At 38.5% G+C, this 26,831-nt stretch overlaps 1 protein-coding gene across 3 annotated transcripts in view; it reads right to left on the reverse strand.

Moving 5' to 3' along the window:
* Positions 1 to 201: 201 nt before the first annotated feature.
* PLCB4 (phospholipase C, beta 4) overlaps positions 202 to 26,831 on the reverse strand; it is a 133,690-nt gene continuing 107,060 nt past the window's right edge. The window contains exons 29-36 of one of the 3 annotated variants that reach the window (XM_012639249.1): positions 20,377 to 20,492; positions 16,776 to 16,851; positions 14,790 to 14,965; positions 12,335 to 12,436; positions 7,858 to 7,915; positions 7,329 to 7,415; positions 4,246 to 4,282; positions 202 to 2,098 (exon numbers count right to left, since the gene is read on the reverse strand). In XM_012639249.1, coding sequence (XP_012494703.1) covers positions 2,010 to 2,098; positions 4,246 to 4,282; positions 7,329 to 7,415; positions 7,858 to 7,915; positions 12,335 to 12,436; positions 14,790 to 14,965; positions 16,776 to 16,851; positions 20,377 to 20,492 — 741 coding nt within the window. In that variant the 3' untranslated portion in view covers positions 202 to 2,009. The remainder of the gene's footprint in view (positions 2,099 to 4,245; positions 4,283 to 7,328; positions 7,416 to 7,857; positions 7,916 to 12,334; positions 12,437 to 14,789; positions 14,966 to 16,775; positions 16,852 to 20,376; positions 20,493 to 26,831) is intronic. The other 2 variants (XM_012639251.1, XM_012639250.1) reach the window with 2 other exon arrangements.

Genomic DNA, 26,831 nt, shown 5'->3' on the forward strand with positions numbered 1-26,831 from the left:
AAATATTTACGGTAGTATAGGAGAATAAAAAGCCAAAGAAGAAATGATCAGAAAAATGGGAAAACTAGAATTACCTCTCAAACGCAGAGACAAAAGGGGGCCAGTGATGAGTTCAGTCAAGTGTTTTAGAATGGTGAGCTTAATTGAGCTCTTGGAAGAAACCATCTGATTTGATGAAGAGAAGCCATTCAGAATATTTGGAAACTGGCAATCCGAAAGCAGTGACATTTTATTAACCATAATCTTTCGTGAGATGTTAGTGCTGAAAGGTATGTCGTCTAACTCCCTTGTTTTACAGATAAGGAAACTAGGAACCAGAGAAATTTTACGGAATCCAGGTCAGACCACAAATATGATAAAAAGGAAAAACATGTATGTTATATCTGGAAGTTAACTAGAATCTGCGTGTTTTCCACCATTTGGGGGAAAAACACGTTGGGGGCTTGAATAAGTCCCCTTTAGAAATAACGATAGGATCATTTATATGAAAAAGGCAAAAAGTTTACTAGGAAGCATCTTGGGAGAAAACACTCTGACAAGTGTTACATGTGTTTTAATTTTTTATTAGAGAAGTTGGAAGTTTAATTTCAATATTGACGGTATCCTAATTTTCTCTGCTTTGTTCAGAGGAACACACAGAATCAGTTTGTACAAGCATATACAACAATTCAATTGGTGCTATGTCCTAAAATCAGTAATCTGATTAGTTCTAGACTACCGGGCTTCCATGCGCTCCTCTTGGCTTTGGTGGCATGGCTCAATTCCCAGCGGAATACTTTTTCATGCACTGTCTGCAACACAACTACAGCAGGCTTAAAGACCATGCAGATTAACACTGTAGCAAATTGTTTTGATATTTAACAGACATAAAAAGGTCATTTCCTGATATGAAATTCTGAAAATCTGCATATATATTTTTGTGTAAAATTAAATTAGTTATGTATTTTTTTTCAAACTAGAACTTGAAGTATCAAGAATGCCCACATAATTCATATACACATATATATAGACTTTTTCATTATGCTAAAAGTCTTGATAGTCAAATTATATTCTGTGCCATATGTTTATGTAACCAGTATTTATTTGGCATAAGGTTAACTGTGTCTGTATGGATTAGTCTTAATTGGTGCTTGTGTAACATGCAAACATAGTTCTAGTATTCCTGTTTACTAATCTTGTCATGTGGCAATACTTAGATGATTTTGCTCTATAACAGTGCGAATTAAGGAGTATAAATACTTTATACATGGTCACATTTACAAACGTTTGCCAATAATCACTTCACAATCTTAATGGTGTAATAGTGAATTGTATTATCTGGAACCCGCAGAAGCAATTCCTATAAAGCAATGTGAGATTTCAACTTTCTTAAATGTGTCCAGCAGAATTCCCCTTTGAGTACTGATGAGTTTTGGCACAGGTACACTGTTCTGCTATAATTTTCTATTGTTCTAATAATTTCCACAACTTTTACAGGAAATTAGCTTCTTATGGCATGGTAGAGACATGGCACTTACTGATGAGGTAACTCAGATGTAGAAAAATTTTGCAAAATTATTTGTCTAGTAGACCGCCACTTCTGCTAATGAATTTGTAGACAGAGTTCTTTTTTTTCCTAGTGCATGCACTTGCTATGAAATTGCTAATGCACTGTTTTTTGCTGCAGCTCAAACATGTCCTAATGCATCACAAAGCAGAGCTGTTAACACCAAGCTCATTTATTTGTGATGATTATTTTATAGCAAACATGTTTAAGTTATATCATCCATGATTAAACTCTGCCTTATTGGAATAGTAAATTTTTGCGAATTTGTAGCTACTTTGGGTTTGGCCAAGGAAATTCAATACTCAAACTGTTAAACGGAAGTATGTAAATCATTCCGAGTCTCTGTGGCTTCAGGTATCATCTTGTTACACATAAAGGAAACATAAAAGAAAACCGCTTTGTCCATGGAGTTTGTGTTCAGAAGTTTGGGAGTGATCTTTTGATGTTCTGTGGTTTTGCTGCTTCAGTTTGCATTTTGGAGTTTCATACTACTGTTGCTGGTCTGCGGTCCATCTCGGCTTCCAATTTCACCATCTGCTGCATCTCCTTCGCCTATAACATCAGAAACATGGCCTTACATGTTGAAATCCTTTCCTCAAGGCACTTAACAATCCTGGCCTCTCTTATCCCATAAATATGATGCTGTCATTACATTCTTACTACTTAAAGTGCGGTCCATGGACCAGCAGCATCGGCACTGCCTGGGACCGTCTTAGAAATGCAGAATCTTAAAAGTCTTCCCCCAGACCTACTGAATGAGAATCTGCATTTTAACAAAATCCTTGAGAAATTTTTATGCACACTGAAGTTTGAGAAGGACAATGCCAGGAAAATCACTTGATACTTAGACTATGCCACATCCAACTGTTTAATGTAGCTTCTACAGACTGACACAGTGCTTTGACTGCGTGTAGATAATTTAGAGTAAGTGTTGCTTATGTACAACTTATTCCCCCAGCAGCCTGGAATTTAATTAAAAGTAATTCCCTACGAATCTAATTGATGGAGAAGTTCAGGCGAGAGCATATTACGTTGGTTTGGCTGGCGTGTCCTGTAAATGGAATGCTACAGGAATATACAGGGTTCCAGTAATCATATTGTCCAAACAGTATCTCTGTGGGTTCTTCTCTGGGATAATTAATTTTTTACAGACTACCAGGAAGTAAGCCATGGTGAATTCAATCTCATGAATTAAGACTGTCACTAAAACAACCACTTGGTTCGGGAAAAAGAAAGGGGTCCAATGAGGGGAGGGTCTGGTTACAAATAATTGCTTGGCAACACAGGAAAAAATCACACAGCTCATTTCAACTTTTACTTTCTAACTGACAGCCTGGGCGCTCTTGCCCAACCCAATGCGTTTATCTTTGGAGGAATGAGGAATCACTCCTTTCTTTTTTTTTAGAGACATGCCACTTTGAAATAAAGGGCATTTAAGAATGGAAACATGGGTATATGAAGATACAAATCACAGGAAGATTCTGAAGTGCTCTGATGTTACTATTCATGTCTACTTATGTATTCCAACTAAATGGAAGGTCAGTGGGAAGGTTTGGTCAACTCTGCAGATCATACTAGAAGCATTTAAATCTCCCAAATGAAGTCCCGTGACAAAATTAGTTTAACCCATGGACCATACAGTGATTTTCTTCTTCTTATTTTTGTATTTTGGCTTTAAATTTCATTTTGGTGAGGTTGGATACAATAATATGAAAAAATTACATCTCTCTGTGTAAATTTGGGATGGATGGTTCCCGCTACCCACATATTTTTTTTTTTATGCCGGGGGTATAGCAATACTCCAATAAAGAAATGAAGAAATGGAGAAAAATATACAAACATGAAACTATGACACAAACAGTATTCATAAGGGATGACAGTGAAACGTTATCAGCACTCCAAATTAAATACTTCCACGTTCAGTAAACAGTCATAAAAGATTCTCTATGCCTCTCCCTCCTCTTTAGCATTTCAAGGACAATAGTGAACACAATATAGAAGGAGAATCATATGACATTAACAGATTATTCCAAGAGCTAAGTTCTTATACGAGTTGGGTGGCCATTCATTCCCCATTTGCCCGAGACAATTCCAGTTTATGCCTGTAGTCCAGGACATCATGAATAGTGTTCCTTTTTACTCTCAAAACTATCCTGGTGTGGACAACAAATTATATGGTCACCTTACTTATGAAGGACGATTAGGGTCCTTAGCAGACCAGACTCAGCAGAGAGCATGACAAGAGTCATTGTATAATGTTTCTGCATGCACATCATAACTCTCCATCATAAAAAACCACCAACAAACTTTTAATGGGTGTTTTAGGAATTAGTTAGAGTCATATAAACATTTGTAAATGATCCGACTCTGCGACCCAGTCTTAACTGTGGTCAGTCCACATGACAACTGTATATCACTGCTCTTGATGTCTAAGTATGTCTTTATTACCATGGCCTGTTTCCCAGAAGTGCAGTTGGAAATGCTGGCTAAAACATCATCAGAAGTAATTCTCCTAAGATTTGGGGCATTTAAGTTTGAATATTACATCAGAAATCCAAGCATCAAATCGTCAAGCTTTTAAATCCAAACCTTTCAGATATTAATTAGTTATGACCAGATGTGAATCATAATCTGCACCAAGAATACTAACGTAGTTGAGAAGGAAAGCAACGTCTTGCTTATCAGAGTTTCAGTCCTACCTTGCGTTTGGGACACTGCATGACAGGATTTCAAAAGCTGTTTGTACAAAAATAGTAATGTCAAAATTGAGTCATACATACAAAACAAAGAAAATAAATGAATACTGAAGTGAATTAGAGAAATGAATGTAAAACCATATACAGAAAAGCAAAATGCTAAGGATAAAAACATGTACACACCCCTCAGTGACAAACTTTCCCCTAGTTGATCTCAACAGAAAAAAAAAAAAAAAAAAAAAAGAACAAAACAAACAATCGATGCCTGTTAGCCCAGTCTGTGCCTCTCTTCTGCGGCAGTGAGCCAATAACCCGACATTTAAGCAAAATCTTTCACCTCTCTTTATTAAATGATAAGATTGATGATAAAAATCAATTTTTAAGACTTGAGTATGACAGTAATGGAGTCATTAATGTTTGAAATGGTACACGCCAAGATGGATGAGATACTGCGCGGCTGGGAGGTCTATGGAAAAACTTAAGTAGGAAAAACATTCCCGACCTTCAGAGTTTTTAATTGAGTAATTAATTGGCTGACCAAGTAGGTAAGCCCATAAAGTGGCTTACAAAGGACACATGAGGTTAAGCTCCAGAATGGAGACCAAAATATTGATGGTTGAGTTGTTTCTGCCAGTGCCCCCAACATTGCCCTAGAGCAATTCCACGCCTCGCTTTGGAAGGGGGGATTTGGGACAATCTTTGGGAGTAGGGTCATAGGAAAGCAGTAAGAAAACTTTGAGGGAAATATTATGGGAGAATGTTCAAATTTATCTTTGGCTTAGAAATAGAAAAAAAGTCTTGGGATTTAACAATGGTTCGGAAGATTGTTTTAGAAGTCCGGAACTGTCTGGAGGCAGGGAACTGTTTTTGCTAATGAAATGTTCACCTGGTTATGGTGGGAGCTCTATAACCCAGCTCTAGACCTTGCCTTTCCTATGAAGGAAGCAAAGAAGGAACTGTGTCTTTTGCACTGTGCCTACAACAGTGTTGTACCATACAGAATAACTGCAAATTGAGAGCTTTCTGACCTATAAATTGCAAAAAATTATATACTAGAAAGATCTGGGCTTGAATTTGCAATTGGACAGGCCATATTTATAAAGCAAAGCTTAACAAAGAAATTTAAGTCCAAATTCTACATTTGCCGAAAGCATCAATATGCTATCCTGAATTTCTTTTCCTTGAATCTCATTAAATCTTTATCAAGTCTCAAGCTTTTTCATGTTCTGTGCTTTCCTAAGCTTCTGTGACTCAAAGTATCAGTTGTGGGTGGTAGACATTAAAAGGCATTATATGAATTTTTGGAACAAAAAGCTAGCATTCTCCCAATACGATCCAATCAATGCAGCTATCACTAATCCAGCATTTTAATGCAAGAATTCTGGTGTGGTTTGGATTAGCCATGTATTAGGACAAAAGCTCAAAGTGATATTTTTTAATTAGGTACTTTGGCTGTGAAACTAGAAACATGAGATAACTGTATTCTCCAGCTCTGATATACACCACTATTGTAGTGATGAGTAATTTTGAGCACATTTACATTCTTTAGTCGAACTTGTTGCTAAGCAACACAATAATTTCTAAGTAGTTTCTTAATTTAGTTAACTAAGACATAACTGTGCCTTACCTTTCATTGTGCCCTTCTAAGGAGGATTTAAGAAAACCTTCTCCAAGCCATCCTCTTCCCCACCCATCACTGAATCACTGAAGTAGATTTGAAAGCTTTGGAGACCGTGGCTTCACCCCTATGCATAGCCCCATTTTCCCCCAGGAACACTTTCGGAGAGGTGTTTTATTGGCAAAAACATAAGCTAGGTAACTTATACCAGAACATGATATGTCTATGAGTTGGTCAAATGAATTGGACCTATGGGACAGTAAACATGTATTGTCCCTCTCGGGGATCGGGGGACTTAGTCATGAATAGAAGTGTTTAGCTGAAAAGGAAATGTGAAACATAACTCAGAAGTATGTTGATGAATAAAACTTCTGTCCACCAAAAAGTAAAGAATCTGAAACCAGAAGTTAGATTTATGTGTCATTCAATTGCAATACAAAAAAAGATGTTACGGCTTTGTTTTACTCTCTTTAAGGTACTTTCTAGTATAATTCCTACTTAAGTATTCTTCGGTGGGAGCCATTTACTTATTAAAAAAATCACACGCCTTAAATATGATTGCTTTGTGCATGTGAGAAAATAGGAAAGCACCATGGAGCACAAGTATATATTTCATCAAAATCTCTTTACAGTTACTAAGTTGAATTATCTTGAAATAATAACTTCCAAACCAACTACAGCTAAAGAGTGAAATTTGAACTCAGAGACAGGAATTCAAACTGGTCCTGAGGGTCATGTTGCCACATACGCTAGAGGCATTTCAGTGTTGAAGGCTGATGGGCTGTAGCCCATGTGGGATGGAGACCACCTGTCCTGTGCTCCAGGTAAAAATACATTTATCTTGTTGTTGGTATACACCCGATGGCTTAAGTAAACAGTTGGCGTTTGTATAACTCTTTATTTGTACTTTTTTATTTAAAGTTTTGCCTTGCTTGGAAAAAAGCATGAAGAGCATGTTATCCATTCATGCTCAGGGGTTTGTGAAGTCATGGAGGCTCATGATCTCAGATCCCACTGATAGACCCTAGGATGGTTTTTAAACTTTTAGATTGAGGTTGAATTTAGGTACTTTCTCTCATTTGCTTTTAAACATAGTATCAATTGCCTGTAGGTTACAAATTATAAAACTATAAATGAAAATGGAGAAATAATTTGTAACCTCTGATTTTCATCCTCTCACTTTTAGTAATTGTCATTCTTAGAATCCCCATAATACATTCAAGTGATGACTTTTTATTCTTTTTTTTTGGCACAGCCACATTCCTTTCCTGTTCCAAAAAAGGTACTTTCTTTTCTTTTTGGATAAAATGGAGAAAATAAAGCAATGGGCAGTACATCCTTCTATTCACCTTTCCATTACACTACTCAGGCCCCTGGCTTTGGCAGAAGGGTCACTGCAGGCCATGGTACGTATATCCTGAAGCTGGCTGGCTGCCTATTATCTTTTCATGTATTTTAGGTAAAATACCTGCTCATTCTGTTTCTCTAGGAATTCTAGGTGTTCAAGCTGGACTTTTTTCAACTGATCCATTTCTTTGGACTGCTTCATTGCGAGCTGCAAAAAAAAAAAAAAAAAAATTCTGATAAACTTTGGGTTGTAATCTTAAAATTTAGGGATGTGAGATGGGCTGTAAGTTTATAGTTTAAGTGAGGGAGATGATAATTTTAAAAAAGTAAGAAAAATAATCTGAAAACTGGGAGAGTTTAGACTCATAATTCTTCCTGGGAAGATCTTTCCTGCTAAAATCTTAGAAAATAATAGAGCATTTATGCATGACTCAAACTTGTCTTCATTTTCTGTATAAAACGATGCCAAATCGTTATCTTGAAGATTTTAGTGAGAGATTACTTTAGCTTTCAGGAAGCAGAGAAGCTGGAATGCTTAATGTACAGAAAAATCAAATAAAGCAAATTAGCTAGAGGTCTGGTATCTAAGCATGAGTTACTGTTTATAGTATTCTAAAGGAAGAATGCCAAGGAAATTATAAAATACTTACTCTCTTTCTTTCTTCCAGAAACTTTTTAGTATTGCTGCTGTTTAATTCCCTGACTCGCCTAAAAATAATGGGTACAAATAATGGTTGGCATGACATTGAATGGAATTAATATTATTATCAAATAAATAAGAGTTGTATTCCATTAAATTTTCTGGAGCTTATCTGTATACAATTAATGCTTCTTTTTTTCTAATTTTCAAAATATAATATACAGAGGAAAATATCTTAAAAATTTGTGTATACATCACCCAGATGAACCAATATTAATGTTTTGCCATGTTTATCTCATATTTTTAAAGGCAATGAAATGTTACAGATACAATTGAAGCCACCTTTGTACTCTACCTGATTCTATCTCCCTCCTTCCTCTCTTCCCAGAGGTAACCACTATTCTGAATTTGGTGTGGACCTTCTCATCCACATTTTAATATTTTTAGCTACATACAGATGTGTCCAGGCGTAATATAAATGCTTCTCACACTTTTCTGTGCATATAAATCACCTGGAGATTCTATCAAAACCACAGATTGCTGGGTCCACCCCCTCCCCCGCGCTGGAGAGTTTGACTCAGTGGGTCCAGGGTAGGAGATCTATAGTTCTAATAAGCTCCTAGGTGATGCTGCTGCTACTGATATTGTTTTGTGTGTTTTCTAAATTTATCCAAATGGTAACATATTCTGGGTTTCTTTCTACAACTTATCACTTCATCTCATGTTCTGGAAGTATATCTATGTTTCAAACTATTTCATTATTTTCATCTTCTGTATGGATTTTTCCATTTATAGGAGGTGAGAATTCTGCCACTGAACCGCCAATGCACTGCTCTGGATTTTACATTTATGACCAGACTACAGTGTTTCCTTGTTGCCATTAACAAAAAGCAGGTTATTTCCAAACAATGCTACAATGATCTGGTAATAGGGCCCTGCCATACTTGCCACAGTGTCTGTTAATAAATAGCAGAATGAATAAAGTTTAGTGCATATCCCATTGCATGTACAGGCAAAGGTTTCTCTAGGGCATATATCTAGACTTGCCAGTTGTTAGGGTATGAATAGCTTCCTCTTATTTATTTATCTTTTTGAGACAGGGTCTTGCTCTGTTGCCTGGGCTACAGTGCAGTGCAGTGGTGTCATCATAGCTCGCTGCAACCTCAAACTCCTGGGCTGAAGGGATCCTCCTGCCTCAGCCTCCAGAGTAGCTGGGACTATAGGTGCATGACACTATGCCTGGCTGATGTTTTTTTTTAATTTTTTATAGAGATGAGGTCTATGGTTCTCCGGCTAGTCTTGAACTCCTGGCCTCAAGAAATCATCCCACCTTGGCCTTCCAATGAACAGCTTCCTCTTTACTCCAAAGCAGTGGTCCTAATTTGCACTTCCATCTGCAGTGTCTGGGTGTTACCCTTTGTCCATATTTTCACCCACTCTTGGTACTATCAGACTTTTATATTTTTGTCAATTGGTTGCTCTTGTTCTGTTGCTTTAACTTGCATTGCTCTCATTATGGTGAGGTAGAGTCTTTTTCGTGACTGAATAGACCCATATCCAGTTAAACTTCTGTAATAGTTCTAAGTCTGATCAGGTTTTCTCCATTTTGAGTCAGTTTTGGATATTTATATTTTTCGTGGCAATTCTCCATTCCATCTAAGTTTTCAAATTCATTAGTAGCTTTGTATATAGTAGCTTTAGTTCTTAAAATGTTTGTTTCTGCAGTTATTTCCCCTTTTTCATTCCTAATATGATGAATTTTTGCTTTTTCTTTTTTCTTCTTGACCAATTTTGCCGGAAGTTAACTAATTTTATCATTCTTTTCAAATAACAAGCTTTTGTTTTTGTGGATGCCTTATAGCTTTATTTTTCAATTTCAATACTTTCTGCTTTTTTATTATTTCTTTCCATCTGAGATCTTTGAGTTCACTCTTTTTTTTTTTTTTTTTATTTCAGCATATTATGGGGGTACAGATGTTTAGGTTACGTATGTTGCCCATGCCCCCCCTCCCCCCCTAAGTCCGACTTTCAAATATGTCTATCCTTCGGGTATGTTTTTCTAACTTTATATTCTCTTTGAGTGGTTTTGGTTCATTAATTTTCACATCTTTTAAAAAATTTATATATCTAGGCTATAATTTATCCAAATATCACTTTAGCTACTTGTACACATTGAAAAGTAGTGCTTGCATTTTCATTCAGTTATAAATACTGTGTAACTTATGTTAAAATGTCTTCTTTGATCCAAGAACGGAAGTATACTTTTCAGTTTCTATACATCTTTCTTAGTGTTATGATAAATTTTTAATTTTATTTCTAAGTAGTTTGATAAAGTAGATACACACACAAACATACACACAAGGTTTACAAAGTAACTAACCATTTGGCATAGAGAAATTATTTTTTTTTCTAAAAACAGCCATTTGCAGATGTTTTGGAACCACCTACCACTGGATATAAAGTTATAATAAATAAGTATTTTAAGTCAAAGTGAATTTTAAAAACCTTGCTTGCTAGTTAAGTTAGCAGTAACTCCAAATTGAAGATAATTTGACCTCAATTGAGCCGAAGTCCACTTTGCAACATATTTGAAAAAAATGATAAAGACATATTTAACAATTAGTACATTTATCATGCTGAATTCTATATTTCACTTTGGACAGTCTACAGTAGTTCCAATTAATGAGGTTTTATTAAGGCTGGTACAGCTGATGTTTTGGGGCTGAAGAAGAAGGTATCATTTCCACGTATATAAGGCCCTTAAATGAAGCTCCTCATCTGAGAATAACATTGAGAACAGCACTTTTTAAAAATAAACAAGAACCAGAGAGATACCACAATATAATGGTGAAAATAAACACTGATTAAAATGATTAATAATCTCCCTAGAGCCTTCTTATTGTGAGACACAAATAACACTCCATGTCGATTGGGAAATGTGTTGCTGATGGCTGGAAAGGCAGTTCCTTTCCAGGTCGCAATTACTGTGGAATTCCACACCCCATTGTTAGCTCTGTATTTCCAAACAGGAAACACTGATTAAATTTTATTTAATCCACTAAAATTTCAGCACAAAAAATATGCTGGATTATGTGATGTTTTATATTTTATCATATTTCAATTTTAACATTCCTTATTGTTAAATAATTGAAATGTGCTTTAAAAATCGACTACATGGAGGTAGTTAGACAACCTTCCTGCCATGTTCAGTAATAAGGAAACACCAGGTAACCAATGAGCACCCACAAAAGGCCAGGTAGCAGGGGAGTTGGCACTTGGGTGCTCCACTTCACAGTACAAAGCCTCTGACAGCTTTGCCTGTGTTTAACAGAGAGATAAATGACCTGAAGTCTAAACTCCATGTTCATGTTTAGCCCCAAGAGCTAATCTCAACTTTGTTCTATATCTGATGGACCATAAAACGCAGTGTTTCTGTGGGACATGGACTTCAGCCAGAGGGCCACCTCCTAGCTAGGTATTATTCCTCCAAAAGAAGGAACCCTGCTGCTCTTAACTACTGGTAGGTTAACTCAGCCTCTTGGTTATGGAGCTGATGACATTTGGATTCTCAGAGGCTTCCAGAGGTGGATGATGGGCACAGGTGATCACTGGGGATCAAGGGCTGTCAACTCCTTCTTGTGGGTAACATGACTACTGATGCCTTCTCCAATCCCCTTTACTAGCTACAGCTAGAGGGTTTGTACCTGGCACCTTCTCTGGAGGTCACACAAACCTCCCCCCACCCCAATCCCAGGTAGCCAGTGGCTGACTAATACAGAAATACAAATGCCAGACACCCTTGCCTCAAAGAGTGACAAGTCCATGGTGCAATTTATATTCCAGAGCTTGGGATCAGGCTGCAGAAACCCTAGGTGAGACCACGTCCCTGCTCAGGTCCTGCCCTGGTCTCTCTGGCTTCCCCCTCCTGCCTTCTCTGAAGATCGCTTCCTCAGCAAATTGCAAGGACCTGTCTTGGTCTCTGTTTCCAGAAAACCCAATTAACACAAAGACAGACCAGACACGTTGGGCGGAGGGTCTTAAGATGATCCCTGGTGTCAAGGACTGACGGAGGCAGGTGAAGGGAAGAAGACTCCCCTCCTAAACACTGCTGCTGTTCACGACCAGCCCATCCGGATAGGCCACACCTGAGCAGGTGAGACACTTGCAGGACAACCCAACGGAACAATGGGAAGGATGTTTTGGCATTATATTCATTGTTATGTCATATTTTATACAATTTTGTTTGTAAACAAGCACAGATATACTGAGCTTAATAATTTTACTGGTAGTAGTAAACAATCAGAAAACTTTGGAGACTACTGTTCTACAGCAATAATAAGAAATCTTCAGAGTAGTTATAACAGCAGAATTCTTAGTTAAACCCACAAGTGTTTATCTCGGATGTGAGTGTGTGTACACACATACCAATTACTGAGACTGTGTCTTCAAGTCAATGACATATTTCCACAGCGCGCACCCAGACTTACCTTTCCCGTTCTGCTTTATTCTTGATAGATTTATCTTGGCTGATGGCTTTGCTGTTTTCCATAGAAATCTTAGCCTGGTGTGCCCGCATTTCCTTGCTTTCTCTATTAAAAACAAACAAACAAATAGGGAGAGGAAGGATGGAAAGTCAGTGTTTAACAAAGATTCACTTGGGGAAGATGGAGTTCTGGAGATGGACGGTGGTGACGGATACACAACAATGTGAATGTACAAAAAACAAATTTCATGTGTAACAACAGGACTAGGCTCACTTTTCTTTTTTAATTGAGCCCATCAAGTTATTCTGTATTTTGGAAAAAGGAGGAAAGGAGCCCCAAGCTACGTGGATGGTGATCCCTGAGGGGCAGTGAGCCACCTAGTGGTGAAAAGCAGTAATGGCCTATAAAGAAGAGACACTATTTTTGCCCATAAAATACAAAGATTTCCAACTTTGCCCATGCTATTTGGGACCAGATGGGCTGGAAGAGAAAGACAGGATGGTCTAAGCCATACAAGTGACCTTCCTGTTTCTGACAGCCATGGGAATGAAGGGGACTACATAGTTTCAAGTAAGCACAGGGAGTAGCACAAAAGTATGTTTGCAGGTGACTGATCACTGTGTATGTGATGCATGTGGATGCAAGACAAACACATAGCTTTATTCATGTGTACGCTAAAGGCGTAACATTTAAAATACCAAAATGAATATGATTAACAAGGATTTTTTTTCCCCCTGTAACCTATGGAGTTAAAGCATTGCCTGGAAACCGGTAACCAAGGAGTCAGGTTACCTAGGCACTGTTTGCTCTGCATCCAAAGGGATGGAGGATGGAGGATGCTGAAATGGAGAGTTCTTCCATCAGCTACCTTAGAGCCACAACAGCAGGAATACGTATAGAAACTCTGGTCCCCCAAAGAATCGCTCTCAAATTTCTCCAGAACTTATTAGTAAACTGACCATTTCTGTCTTCATTCATTCACTCAACGAACACCAATGACCAAATGTTGCTGACAAGTGTTAAGAAGGCAAAGATATTTAACCAGGAACAACAGTGTGATGATGAAAAAGAAACACCACCACCAAGTGCTTATGAAAAAGCTTAAATATTGCTGTTGCTTTGAAAAATACCCCTGCCATAAATTCATTTTTTAAGGTAAATTAGTAACTAGGTTATGATCTCTTCAAATAACTTCCTAAGCAATACAGGATAGTTTATTTTGAATTTTTTCTTTTAGATAATGCCTACTGTTGTGAGCTAATTTTTTCTTTATTCAACTACATAAAAGGAGATCAGAAAAGTGCCTTATTCTGTGAAGTATCTTTGAATAAGGGTAGACACCTAAAATCTGCTATTGTGGCAACCATCAAACGCAGAAGGATGAACACATCTTTCTGCATACCGAATCAAGAGCATTTCTAAGGGAAAAAGAAAAGACAACTTCTAATCCTATAGAACTAAATAGAATACTTTAAAACACATAGACTGTAGGACATTAACCCATAGAAAATATAGCATGATATACCTCATTTAGTTGCCTCAAATGAGAATCAGAAACTATGGCAGAAAACACCATTCTTACGGCAAAACCTATCACTCCAAAGTAAGATTGGAAATTTGGGCATGCAGTCAGATAATTTATGCAGTTGGTAGTTTAAAAGTTTGTTTGACTTATTTGTAGAATGCTTCTATTTTCTACTCTGTGTGTGTATCAACAGACCCTAACTGTGCTGTACAGTAGGGACTCAGTGGGAAGGAAGCAAGCCACAACCAAGCTGCGATGAAAAGATGTAACTGACATCAACACTCTTCTGCCCAGGGAAGAGCCCAGCTCATCATCTGCAATATTTCAAATGCAACATTCGCTTTGCTGAAGTGGGGACAGGCCAAAATAAACTGACACTTTGCTGTTTCTTGATCAGGCCTTTCTGTTAATAAAATGCACAGATGTCCTAGTAATGTGAAGAAGGGGAAAGGAAGCTCTTTCCACAGGTAGCCATTGAGCGATTAGAACAGAATCACTCTAGGAGCTCAACTGGTCGGTCCTTATCTCCCTCAGTGTCTTCTCTTCCTACGCGACTCCAGATCATTTTCCAAAGGCCAGTTCCAGCCCTAGCATTCTGCAAAGCCCGCATGACCACCAGGAAAAGGTAAAGCTCCCATGGACTGGATGACCTCAGTGCCTATGACATTTTTTCATACGTATCATATGCTACATAATTTGACTTAACTTCCCATGTGAGTGTAATATTTTGCCCACACTTGTAAGCCCTCGGATGGCAGAAGCTATTTCTCATAGTTCATCTTGCTCACACTGGCCATATGATAAGATATACATATGAGCTCAATATTATATGTCAAGTTGACGGCACTCATTACCTTCGCTAATACACACACACACGAAATCAACCTTTTTGAAAAATGAGGTGTTCACTCTAGAGATGGCCGACTCTCCTACCTGTCATGGGACAGTTTCAGCTGCTGGGTCTGTTGCTCGTGTGCGCTGATGAGCAGCTTTCTCAGCAGCTCGCACTGCTGGCTGAGGTGCAGGTCCCGGATTTCTTGTTCCTCAGCACTGTGGGTGTTGATCATTTCTGACCATTCCTTTGTGTGCTGTGCCACAATCTCTTTGACCTGTTTGGGAAAAAGGGGATGGTGCCACTTGGAATCCTCACGGGTCAAGTATGAACTGAGAGCACAATACTGTTCATGTATTTCAGATCCCTCCCACCGATGTACTTGGTGAATCATGAGACACTTATAGCCTGTAAAAAAATCATACAGACTAATCAATGGGAATCAGGAAGCCATTGCTTATTAAACTAAATCAATCGCTCCAGCTCTATATTTTTAACCGTGAAGTGTTACTTCACTGCCTCACTTGCCCACACTCTGGTTTGTCTGGACTTGGGCTCCTTTACCAATTCTATCAGGATTCTCCTCAACACCTCATGCTTTTCCAGCTTTGCTTCCATAAGTCCACAGGTCTGAATAGAGAGTTGTGCACTGTCATATTCCTGATCGTTGACTTTCTGCATCAACCCTAATAGATGCTTGGGTAGAAAGTCCTCCCCTCCTGGTATCTGCACTCTTTGAAAAGTGGTTTTGCAGTTTCTCTTGTCAAGAGCTAGAGTCTATTTCACCATCTCCTTGAACCTGGCTGGCCTGTGACTTGCTTTACCAATGAGACAGTTGCAAAAGTGATCCACGCAGAGGCATGGGGGGGTGCGTGTGCTTTTGCTATGCATGAAACCCTGAGGCTACCCTGTGACTGAGCCTGTGCTAGCCTGCTAGAGCTTGTGAGGTCACCCAGCAGCCAGCCAACCACCAGATATACAAGTGAGGCCACCATCCTTCAGCTGACTATAGACACATGAGTGAGTCCAGCTAAAATCAGCAGAAGAACCTCCCAGTAGAACACAGCCCAAATTTCTGACCCACTGAATTGTGACCTGATAAATGGCAGTAGTTGTTTTAAGGCACTACATTTTGAAAGAGTTTATTATGCAGCAAAAGCAAACTGATGAAATTGCAAGGTTTCTTCCTATTTATGCAAGTCATCTAAAAATCATGGCATGTCGCTCAAGCATTAACTTCCAAACATTCTAGTTAAGAAGAGAGAAAGAGAGAGTGGGGAACAACTCTCAAAGGCCCATGGCTTACTGCCTCTGTAGAGTTCATGCTCTACAAAATATGCAGCACCAAGGAGAACTTCATCTCGAACAGCTTGGCTGATCTATGCGTGCAGCAGGGCATCGGGCTGGATGACAGCGCTGCTTATAGACAGACGGAGGCTGGCTGGTTTCACCACAGCTATAGTTGGGAGCTTTTTTTAAGAGCTGTTTTTCTCTCTTCTTTTAAAAAACTGTAGAAAAATTGTTTGTGTTCTTGACTGGGACTTAGCACGTAGTTCTCCAAATGCCCACAAACTTAATTAAGGTCTCTCGAGCTCATGTTTATTTTTATTTTAGGAGAAATGTGAGTAATTAGGCTCCTCTCTCAGAATATCAACTCTGATGTTTTTCTCATCGATCCCAAACTTTCACAGCAAAGTTAGGATGGAGTGAGAATCAAACAGCTACTCAATCCCCAATTTGGGTGGTTTTCTGTCACCTATGTTGAATGTTATTTCTATAGGGAAGTATATTCTGTATTTTATGCAATATTTCCTTTTAGTCTCTTCATTTATTGTTTCCCTTGGTGCCCTCGAGGCAGACAACATAAATATTATTAGCATATTTTAACGGACAAGACAAAAAAAGATCTTCCAGCAAGTGGCTCCGTTCAAAGCCAGTGAGTCTGGGGCAAACACAAATCCTTGGGTTCCCTGACTTCCCAGTCCAGCCCCAGGCTACTGTTACTTCTGATTTATACTAGGTACCTGTTCTAAAAAATTACAAGTGTCTTCTGCAAGTCACTGCTGTCAAAATGGGCATTTTCTTACCTTGGATTTGTGGTCTGATGTCAGTGTCTGAATTTTGATTTCTGTTTCTTTTTTCATTTCAAGACAATTACTTCCCCTGAAAATGGAAAGTTGTAAATGCATGCCAGAAATTAGATATCTTCCTATTCCCGTGGGCCTCTGCTACAAAGCTTTCTGACGAAGACAATATATTCATCAAATACGAGATGCCACGGCTCATTGGGCGACATCAGTTTTTCCAGTAATAGATTCACACCTTACAAAATATTATCTGTATCATGATTACTCAATTCAACCGCTACACAAAGAGACGTTTTAAACCTAACAATTATTTCATTGTTAGGGGTCTGTTGTCAGAGTTTCCATTTTGGTTCCTGTTTTTCTTTAAGCTATTTTTCACTTATTCAATAAAATATTTGGGGAGAAAACTGGAAAATAGGTCCTCAGCCTTGAAGTGAATTTTTAATTCTTCCGTTTCGGTTGTAAAGCCAGATTTTTGTCTTTTAAACATGCCAGTGAGGGAGAAAATAGCAATTCTTGGCATCACAGGGTAATTTTTGCTTCTTATTCTACTGTGAGGAGGAAGTATATACTAGGCGACTATCCAGCAACCATTGCTGCTTATTTCAATGATTATGTTTTCCTTTTGGAATATACATTTCGGTGCTGAAACAAGAACAGGTCCTGAGCTTCTGTCTTCAGCATGTATGTCCTGGTTTACTGTAGCCCAAGTCAGAATGCTTCATTATATTATTAATTGAGAGTTCCTTTGAGAGCAGCATTGCTCTAAAAATGCTACGTCTCTCATCAAATCTATTCCTTCTCAATGGCTGGCTCTGAGCATGTTTCTTCTCTAGCCTGTTATTCAGGGAGCTTGCAGCACTGCTGAAACATTCCCTGGGCTTAACTCTAGACAAAATCTTTCACCATAAATGCAATGATAGGTCTTATCTGTGGGCATAAGCCAAGGACTTCCGTAATATTAAAAATCAAGACTGCATTTTTTTTTCCTCTAGTGCATCAAACTTATTATTAATTTTCTGGCTATATAAAAATAATTTCTGTAATTTTGAATTTTCCAGACTTCAGCTTGTCCTTTCTGCCTCCATTCATCTTTTCCCCATCACCTTAAAGATACTTCAGTGGAAGCACGTGGCAGACAGTTATTATGTCATTAGCCAATAGTTGGCAAGCGTCTGCATAAAGCTTCTCTTTCTCTGGTCATTCCTTTCAGCTGAGTAGGTAACAGTAAGAGGAAACCTCTGGTTTTAGAAAGGGATCCCTCTCAAGACATCTCCAAAGACTGTCACCAGTCTCCCCATTCAGTAATGTTTTAGCAACTTGATTGTAGTAAAAAGTTTAGCCAACCTTGATACCATGGTCAATATTAACAATGAGAAACTTTCCTCACACACGGCTGTCCAGGAGAAAGTATCTGAAGTCTGATTTTGAAGTAACTTTTCATGTAAAGACTTCCACTGTTTTAGAGCATTTGGAAAATGTTCTATGTGGAGAGGCCGTGGGCAGTGGTGAGTTTGACAGGACAGGCTCAGGAAGAAATCTGTAGCTGAGCCTACAGTCTCGCCTACACTTAGAATAAAATAGGGCTTCATTTGCTGAGAGACCTCCAAGACTGCTTAACAGCCAGGTTAGGGGTGAGCATTTTACCTGGAACAACTTATAATAAATATCATTTTGACCCCACTTTTCCTATGAGCATAAAAACAATAATGAGGTAACGGTACATTTTTATTTAATTTTTTGATTGCTAAAGGCAGCACTCATGATTTATTGACTTAGAAAATTATACCATTTTTAGCAAAGCAGCTTACTATATGGTGCTTGACTCTGAAATCTTCTAAATACATATTTTTGGGTTGGTTAAACCAAAACTGTGTTTTGGCTTAAAAACACAAAAAGAAGATTTTAATATAGCCATCTACAAAGATATACAAAATGATTATTGCAAAGGTGACTTACGAATAAAAATAACTTTACTCTTGGAGAGTATCATGAAGCTGTCAAAAATCTGCTCATTAAAAACATGGTGTTAGAGTCTAGGTCTGCCCCCACTTTCAACATTTTGGTCTAAAATGTCATTAAATATGAGAAAATAATATGCTAAAGCTCCTGATGTGGTCAGAAGTCTAGAAGATTCATAGCTTCTCAAAACTTACTGTATTCACCACCAATACTGCCATGTGGGCCCTGAGCTCTGCCTGACACCCTCACTTAAAACACACATCGAAATGTTTTCAAAGCAACAGGCACAAGTTTCTGCCTCAGTGATACACGGTGGAAACAATGGCAAAAACAAAAGTCAGACTGTACATATTAACCAGTGCTCAATAGTTGGTGCTTGATTTATATTTTTTCTGGAAAATATAATTTTAATAAAAGTGAAGGCACCGCTCCAATAGCCAGGCCTAGGACCAGGGCAGGTGTATGTAATTACCCACCATTTACTTCTCTAGTGAATGACTTTGGTTACACATCATGAAATTGGATCTTGGGACCCAAAATTTCACCAAGAAGAACAAATGTCCAAGAATATTATAATAAAAACTGTTTTGTTTTTAGAGCTTTAGTTTTCAAGATATATCTTTAGAGAAGGTAAAAAAAAAAAAAAAAAGAAAATCAAGTAGGAAAATATGATTCCTTTCTCCTTTTCTCTCATTCAGAAGGTTGAGGAAGACTGGAAGGTATCACCAGGAATTTCAGGAAGGAGACAAAAGCCAGAAGGAAATCACTGGAAAAGCAGTAACTTTACAGGGTAGAAACCTGTCAGATACCACCTTAGCCAAGCAGTACAGGTTAATATCACCTTCAATGAGATGTCGTCAACATCACTACCTCCCGATACCACATGCTGAGAAGGAAGCAGCATTGCTTCCGCAGGTGCCTGCTGCAAACGCTTGTCCTCCCTCTAATCACGAGAAAATAGCAGACCAACCCAAAAGGAGAGACACTCTGCAAAACAACTGACCAGTACTCTTCAAGAGTGAAAAGGTCACAAAAGACAGGGAGAGACTGAGGAACTAACATAGACTCAGAGGACAGCTAAATGCAATGTACAATTCTAGAAGGGAATCCAAAACAGAAAAAATGACACTGGTGGGAAAATTGGTGACATTTGAAAAAGTTTAATTCATGGTATAGTACCAATGTCAATTTCCTGGTTTGATCACTATACTATGGTAATGTGAAATGTTAACATTTAGGGGAGCTGAGTTAAGGGTATAAGGGAACTCTCTGTATTATTTTTACAACTTTTCTGTAAGTTTGGAATTACTTCAAGATAAAATTATAATCAGTTCTCAGAGTAAAAAAGTAAACTTTTCTGAGGCTATCTTTTTCATATTAGAACTGATTACAATGAATTAAGAGACTTCAAGACCTCCTCAGAGAGTCCTCCCTAAACCACAGCTAAGTCTGCTCCTTGACCTGCTATAATGTTAGAGTGTTTAAGATCAATGAGTCTCATACTGTCCAGGAATAATTTTTAACGCTGAGAACTGAGTCAACACTAAGTTCTCCCTTGGCCTAACCAGGCAGCTGAACTGTGGGCAAAGACAAAATATAAAAATGCAGAAAGCCTTCAGAAGGAAATAAACAGCATTACCCTTTCTTCTTCATTGCCTTCTCTAGGATTTTCTCATGCGTCGACTTCTCTTTGTCATACTGTGCCACGATTTTGTCAACTTGTGTGCAGTGTAACTTCTGCATGGTACTGTGTTCCTGAACAAGAAGAATTTGCAGTTATGAGTCAGACCTGCAGCATGGCTGATACACCTTACACCATGTTGGGCTGGCATAACTTTCACCAGCTTTTCCAGAGTCTCATCTGGAAAGCCGGGGAGTAACCGAGTCTAAGAACTATACAGACTTCAGTCTCCCCTCCAACACAAGAGTCTCTTATCCAAGGGCATTCCCAACAAGGGAGTTGCCAGCCTCAGTCTAACAAACACTCCTACCCCAAAAGACAGTCTCCTCACCTGCTGGGCAGTGCCAATCATCTCGAAGTCCTTTCTTCTACACATCTCCATAGAATTTCCACTCATTCATCTTCTATCTGCTGTCTGATACACCAGTCTACTGCCCCTTCCATGCACGGGTCTCAAACACCTAAGTTCAGCCACCGTATTTCATTTCTCTTCTATGCTAAATATAACTATTCCTCATGTGACATGGTTTCTAAAAACCTGGAACATTCTGGAATGTCTTGAATACCATCCTTACAGAATGAGAATTACCACTGTGGTTGTCACCATCAGCTGAATTTGGATCTACCTCACTCTATATTTTCACTGACTTCCTTATCTAGATGTACTCATGAGGATGACAGAATGTTCAGGAGCTCTGGCCTTCAATTTAACAGATATTTAAAATATTTTCCCATCTGCTTCATTTAATCGCTGAAACTGGGGCTGCAATGGCTTGAAAATAAGCATTTCAGCATAAACATGATTTCCTGGACTATGAGAAAGGCATTTGGCTACAGCCAGTGGTTTATATGAAATCAGATTTCTTTAGCTGCTCATCTTCCCAAATACAGAAGAAAGCAGTACAATCAGCAATATACCACTCCAGATGATACCTGATGTTAAAGCCAGTCTCTTACTCTTGAGACACTTTGAGAAATGGGATAGGAGAATCGGATACATGCTGTTCAGGTTACAGAACGCTGCTCACAGCCATATTTCCTTTTGCTTGTTAAGAAAAAGTGACAATGTAAAAATGAATTTATTTTCTTCCTAAAGTAGGCTTGACTTTAAGTAAGTCTAATTCATGAACTTCTTTTTAAAAGATTTCATAAAATATAAACAGGGAAAGGATTTCCAACTTTACTAAGACTTCATTAATTTCCCAGCTCTGTTAAGTGATTCACACAGGACTCGATCTAAAATTTCTTTATCCATAAATTCTTCAGAAATGCATTCGTGCACAAGTCCTCAGCATTCTTGTCTTTGAGAGAGGGAGCAGAGGAAGGTGATGCTGGGTGGGAAGGTTCCTGAAACAGGAATTAACAATGGGGACAAAGGTGATGTCATCTTGCTGTGTTGCTGTGGATTTGGAGGAAGGTTTTTATATATATGTGTGTGTGTGTGTGTGTGTGTGTGTGTGTGTGTATAAAACAATGTTTTGTCATTTGTGGTTGGAACACCACATAAATCTAGCCATATTACTATTGCGGCACTGGGTTAAGGGCATGGGCCCCTCGGTCCTGTGACAAGTCACCTACCCTCTCAGAGCTGTTCATCTTTGTAATTGGGATAGTGATACTTACTTCATAGCGTTGTTAGGATTAAAAGTAAATTTAATATAAATCATATTTCAAATGCTGTTATACCTTATTCAAAATATAGTGACATACTAACTTATTTAAACTATTTAATACCCATGATAATATACAGAGAGTGACTTGGGGATAAGGGACATGAATCAGAGTAATTAAATCAATAAATCTTTCCTCCACACTTAATCTACTATGCCAGGAACAGAGTAACATTCTGAAGTATCCTTCAATGTATTCAACTACTCTTGCAATGTCGTGGGGATTAAAAAAAATGCCCTACTCCTAGTCTTCTTTCTGAGATTTAGAAGTCTTCATGTTTGGCTAGCATGTGTTAATTTTCCTGGGCCAATAAATAAAGGGCTTTCTGCAATTCTCAAAAGATATTAGAGGTGCCACATTCCTGTTTATCTTGCAAATATCACTGAAAGGAAGGTGGAGAGGACTGTTTCTTTAAATTTCCTAAGAAAATATTCTGGTGAACCTTATTAACCTGAAAAGACATGAGGAATGTTTGTACCACAAAGTTGTTCATGACAGATTCAACTCTGTGTGACGTGCTTTACAAGGGCAGGGCAAGTCTTCTCTGTTGACCAGTACATGGCACAAAGCCTGGTACAAACTAGATGCTCAATTAATATTTGCTGTGTGAATAAAAAATTAGCATGGGAAAGTACCAAGAGGACTTGGATTCTGGTCCCAGCTCAGTCAATAACTAGCCACGTGGTCTTGTGTAACATACATAAATATTTCTAGGCCTCAATTTCTTTAGTGGAAAACTGAGACAAGGGCCTAACCTAATCCATGGGTTGCTTATGAGCTGCAAAGTTACCCAATGTATGCAGAAATATTTGAGAAATTAAAAGCATATTGAATTTAAATGATTATAGTTAATAGAAGTATCAAGAAAGCTGGTTCTGAAAAATTGTTTCTGTGTTTCTCTCCATGCTCAAAATCCCATCCCTGTGAGGTAGGCAGTGATTACTGAAGTGTTTCAGGATAATTTGGTTCCCAGGCACCACTTCTTTCAGAAATAAATGGGGATCCTAATTACTCATCTCCTTGTGACTCCGATCAAGCCTCAGCTTCCTGTTCTGTAAAGTGAAGGAGCCAGGAAATGATCTCTAAGTCCATTTTACTCAAAAAAGAAAAGTCTATCATTGATTTTATTCTTTAGGGCCTTAATGAAATCATGAGACTATAGATTAAATCATGAGACACTATGGAAGAGACATACATCTTTTCATTCCCTCTCAGGCTGTGAGTGCCAAAATTAAACGTGTCGACTTAAAGTCAATCTTGATTGACATTTTGGGGAAAAAATGTATAGCTTTTAGCACAATCTGTTTATGTTTCTTATCCAAGTTAAGAGTAAATTCAGCTTCTTTTGGGAAAAACTACGGCTGCAATTCGTTCTCATGACTGATGTGACTATGGGCATGACTGACCACACTGCAGATAGTGCTGAAAAATCTGAGTGAATCATGTTTGCTCGGCATGTAACTCGGAGATTACCAATGGGCTAGGCTCACTCTGTGGGTGGTGGCCGTGTCTCTGCCACTTTCCACTACACAACAGAGTTACATGTCTGTTCTGACCATGAATTACAACTGATGGGTTTAACAGCAGTCTCGGTGTTAACAGCTAAATTGCTCGCAGAGTGAAGAGCACATTTTCCATTAGTAACTTTACTGAAATGCCGGAGTCTAGTGGGCTTTTCAGGCATTTTATTTGACTCATTTAACATTGATGTTGCAAACCGGTGGCCCAAGGGCTGCATCCAACCTGCAGATGTAGTTTGTAGGTGGTTTTTTTTGTTTTTTGGCCTCCATGGTTTCAAGAAGAGATTGAATTAGAGGTAAATATTAAATTCTTATATGATCAGGAAATTCACATAAGATTTCAGATTTTATGCCTCTGCTTTAGAGAACACAGCTGGCCTATAGACTCTCTAGGCACCAGCGGTGGGAGCTGAGTCTGACGTGGCCTCTGGAGAGGAAAGAGTGCTCTGTTTTTCTAGAGTCAGTACCTGGCCTATGTCCCTCAGTTACTTCCTATAGGCATTTGAATTGTAATTCTCCTTCTAACATGTTACTGGGGATATTTATTCAATTTTGGGTTTTATATTTTTTTTTCTTTTGCTCTAAGGATTTGACCACATTGGACAACTGAAAGGCATGCCTGCCTTTTAACGAAAGTAACCGCAGCTCCGGACCCCAGTGAGTCATGTGCTAGGGTAGGATTACTGCTGCTTAGTTCTGCTTTTTCTATGCCTCATTTAATGGACACTTGACACCCATTCCCCTAGTTTCCATTTCAAATTGAAGAGGTTGTTCTAGAAAGTGAGAGACATGTAGAAGTCTGATTGCCAGCTGCAACTAGAGGATCCAAAGCAATTAGCCATCTCATTTTCGAAAAACTAGGCATTTTTATGTGCATCATGGTCTCATTGCCCCTGTCTTTTCTTCTGAATATCCTAACAGCAGATCACACATCTATTTCTATGACTCTTCTGCAAACAGCAGATCCTCATACTCATACCACTATTCCATTATTCTCCTGAAGCTAACCTTCAAGTTTGGTAATAAACTCTCTATTGGACTACACATTTATTTCTTAAACGTCTGGAGTTTATTTAGTTCATGGATTCTCTGTTTCCCTTTATGTCTGAGAAGCGGAATTATTTATCTAGGCTGATACGTAAGAGCTGAGATCTTCCTACAGTTGCTGAATGTGGGACTAAGTATCAGTCTCTGCTCTTAGCTACCACGTGCCAAGGTTCGGCCATGCACACAGCAGTAGTGAGGGCGTAGCCCAGGTCATCTTCTCTCCTCCGCTGGTAATTTCATAACCCAAGGCTTTGGAGTGGCAAATCTTAGCCCCATCTTAGGTAGCTTCAAAACTATTATAAAAGAGTTGTAGACTTTCTTTCATTGCAATATGGGGGAATTTATTCTTTCTATTGCTTGACAGCAGGGTAAAAGCTCTGTTTCCTTATGTAGGTCTGATTGGCCTCTTGCAAACAATTAGTAGGGTTACCACTAATGCGTCGAGGAATAGCAAAGAGTGCTAAATTACGTTCCTGAAGAAACAGTTCTCAAAATTTATTGTGCATAAGGGAGAATCTTATTTAAAATATATTTCCTATACCTTCTCCTTGGAGACTTATAAGTGAGTCTCAGGTGGGCACAGGAATACACAATTTGATGAAGCCTCCAGCTCTTGGCCCAATGATCATGTGTTAAAAAACCAGTCCCAAAGGAACCCATGATACTATGCCCTAACAGACTTATGATTGCTCTTAAAAACCTGTTACTGAGACCATCAAGAAAAAAGATGTGTAGAGAGAGGAAAAATTAGTGTGAATAAAGTCAGAGGCAGCTGAACATAGTGGTTAAGAGCTTGGGTTCTCAAGTCAGACTGAATTTGGTTCAAATCCTGGCTCCATCATTTTAAAACTATGTGATTCAGTCAGGCTGTGTTTCTTTTAAATGTAAATTATCTTATATGTCAAATGGTTCGTAGATTGTTTGCAAAAATGGCCACAATTATTTCCTTTTCTGTATCTACTCCATTTCTGAAGTGATTTTGTCACCTGTCAAGAGACAGAGTCCTCATCCCTTGAAGCTAGGCCAGATTTATGACTTGCTTTAGCCAACGGAATGAGGTGGAAGTGATGGAGTACCAGTTCTGAGCTGAGGCATCAAGAAACTTTGCGTGATCTGCTTGGTCTCTTGGGACCCCTGCCATGTGAACAAGCCTGGACTAGTCTGCTGGAAGACAAGAGACCACATACAGTGGGGAGGAAGTAGTTTAGCAGAGGCCTTCCTAAATCAGCCGGCCCCCATCTGCCAACTACCTGCCAAACTGGTAGTGGCAGCAGATGCGTGAGGGATCCAGCTGAGACCAGAAGAATCATCCAGCTAAACCCAGTCCAAACTGCAGACCCACAAAATTGTGAGCTAAATAAATGGTTGTTGCTTTAAGTCACTACATTTCAGGGTGGTTTATTACCCAGCAAAAGCTAACTGATACAAGTTAATACAATTATAGTACTCCTTTGTATAATTGTTATAAGAATACAGAAGAGTAAGTGTTTAAGTAACCATCTATATGCATTAACTAGTATTACCATTTTCATGCAGATAGGCAAGTAAATATACATACATATTCTTCATCTTAGAAGTTGGCTCAGATAAGACAGTAGAAAATATTAAGGAAATATTATAGACTAAAAAATTATAGAATGTTTATAGACAGGAAGGTCTAATTATTAGAAAACAGTCATTTGCAAAGCACTTGGACAATTATACAGGATACAAAACTTTTTTATAAAAGTAGACAGTGTGGAAAGTTATAAAGGACATGGGTGTTAGGAATAGGCAAATAGGGCTTGTAACCAGCACTAACTAGTTATATTACTCTGGGCAAGGGACTCACCTCTCTGAATTTCATTTTATTCATGTCCAAAGTGTGGAGAGTATTATTTAGGTTTCAAGGGTATGGTGAGGACTAGAGAATATGTATAAAATGTGTGATGCAAAAGTGGCACTAAAAAAAAGTTTGACTTATTATTAGTACTTTTGTTATAAAAAGACTCTAGAATGCAGATTTCATAAATTATACTGTTGAAACAGACTGAATAAAAAAGTGGGTCCCCTGTGTATTTCATGTGGAGAAAGGAATGCATTCATAAGCTTATATTCGCACACTTGTGACTCAAACTCCTAAAGTGCAAGAAGAAGTGAAAAATAACCAGCAAAATGGATCCCCCTGCTCAGAAG

This window comes from Propithecus coquereli, unplaced genomic scaffold, assembly GCF_000956105.1.
Source record: "Propithecus coquereli isolate 6110/MARCELLA unplaced genomic scaffold, Pcoq_1.0 Scaffold139, whole genome shotgun sequence".
NCBI lineage: Eukaryota > Metazoa > Chordata > Mammalia > Primates > Indriidae > Propithecus > Propithecus coquereli.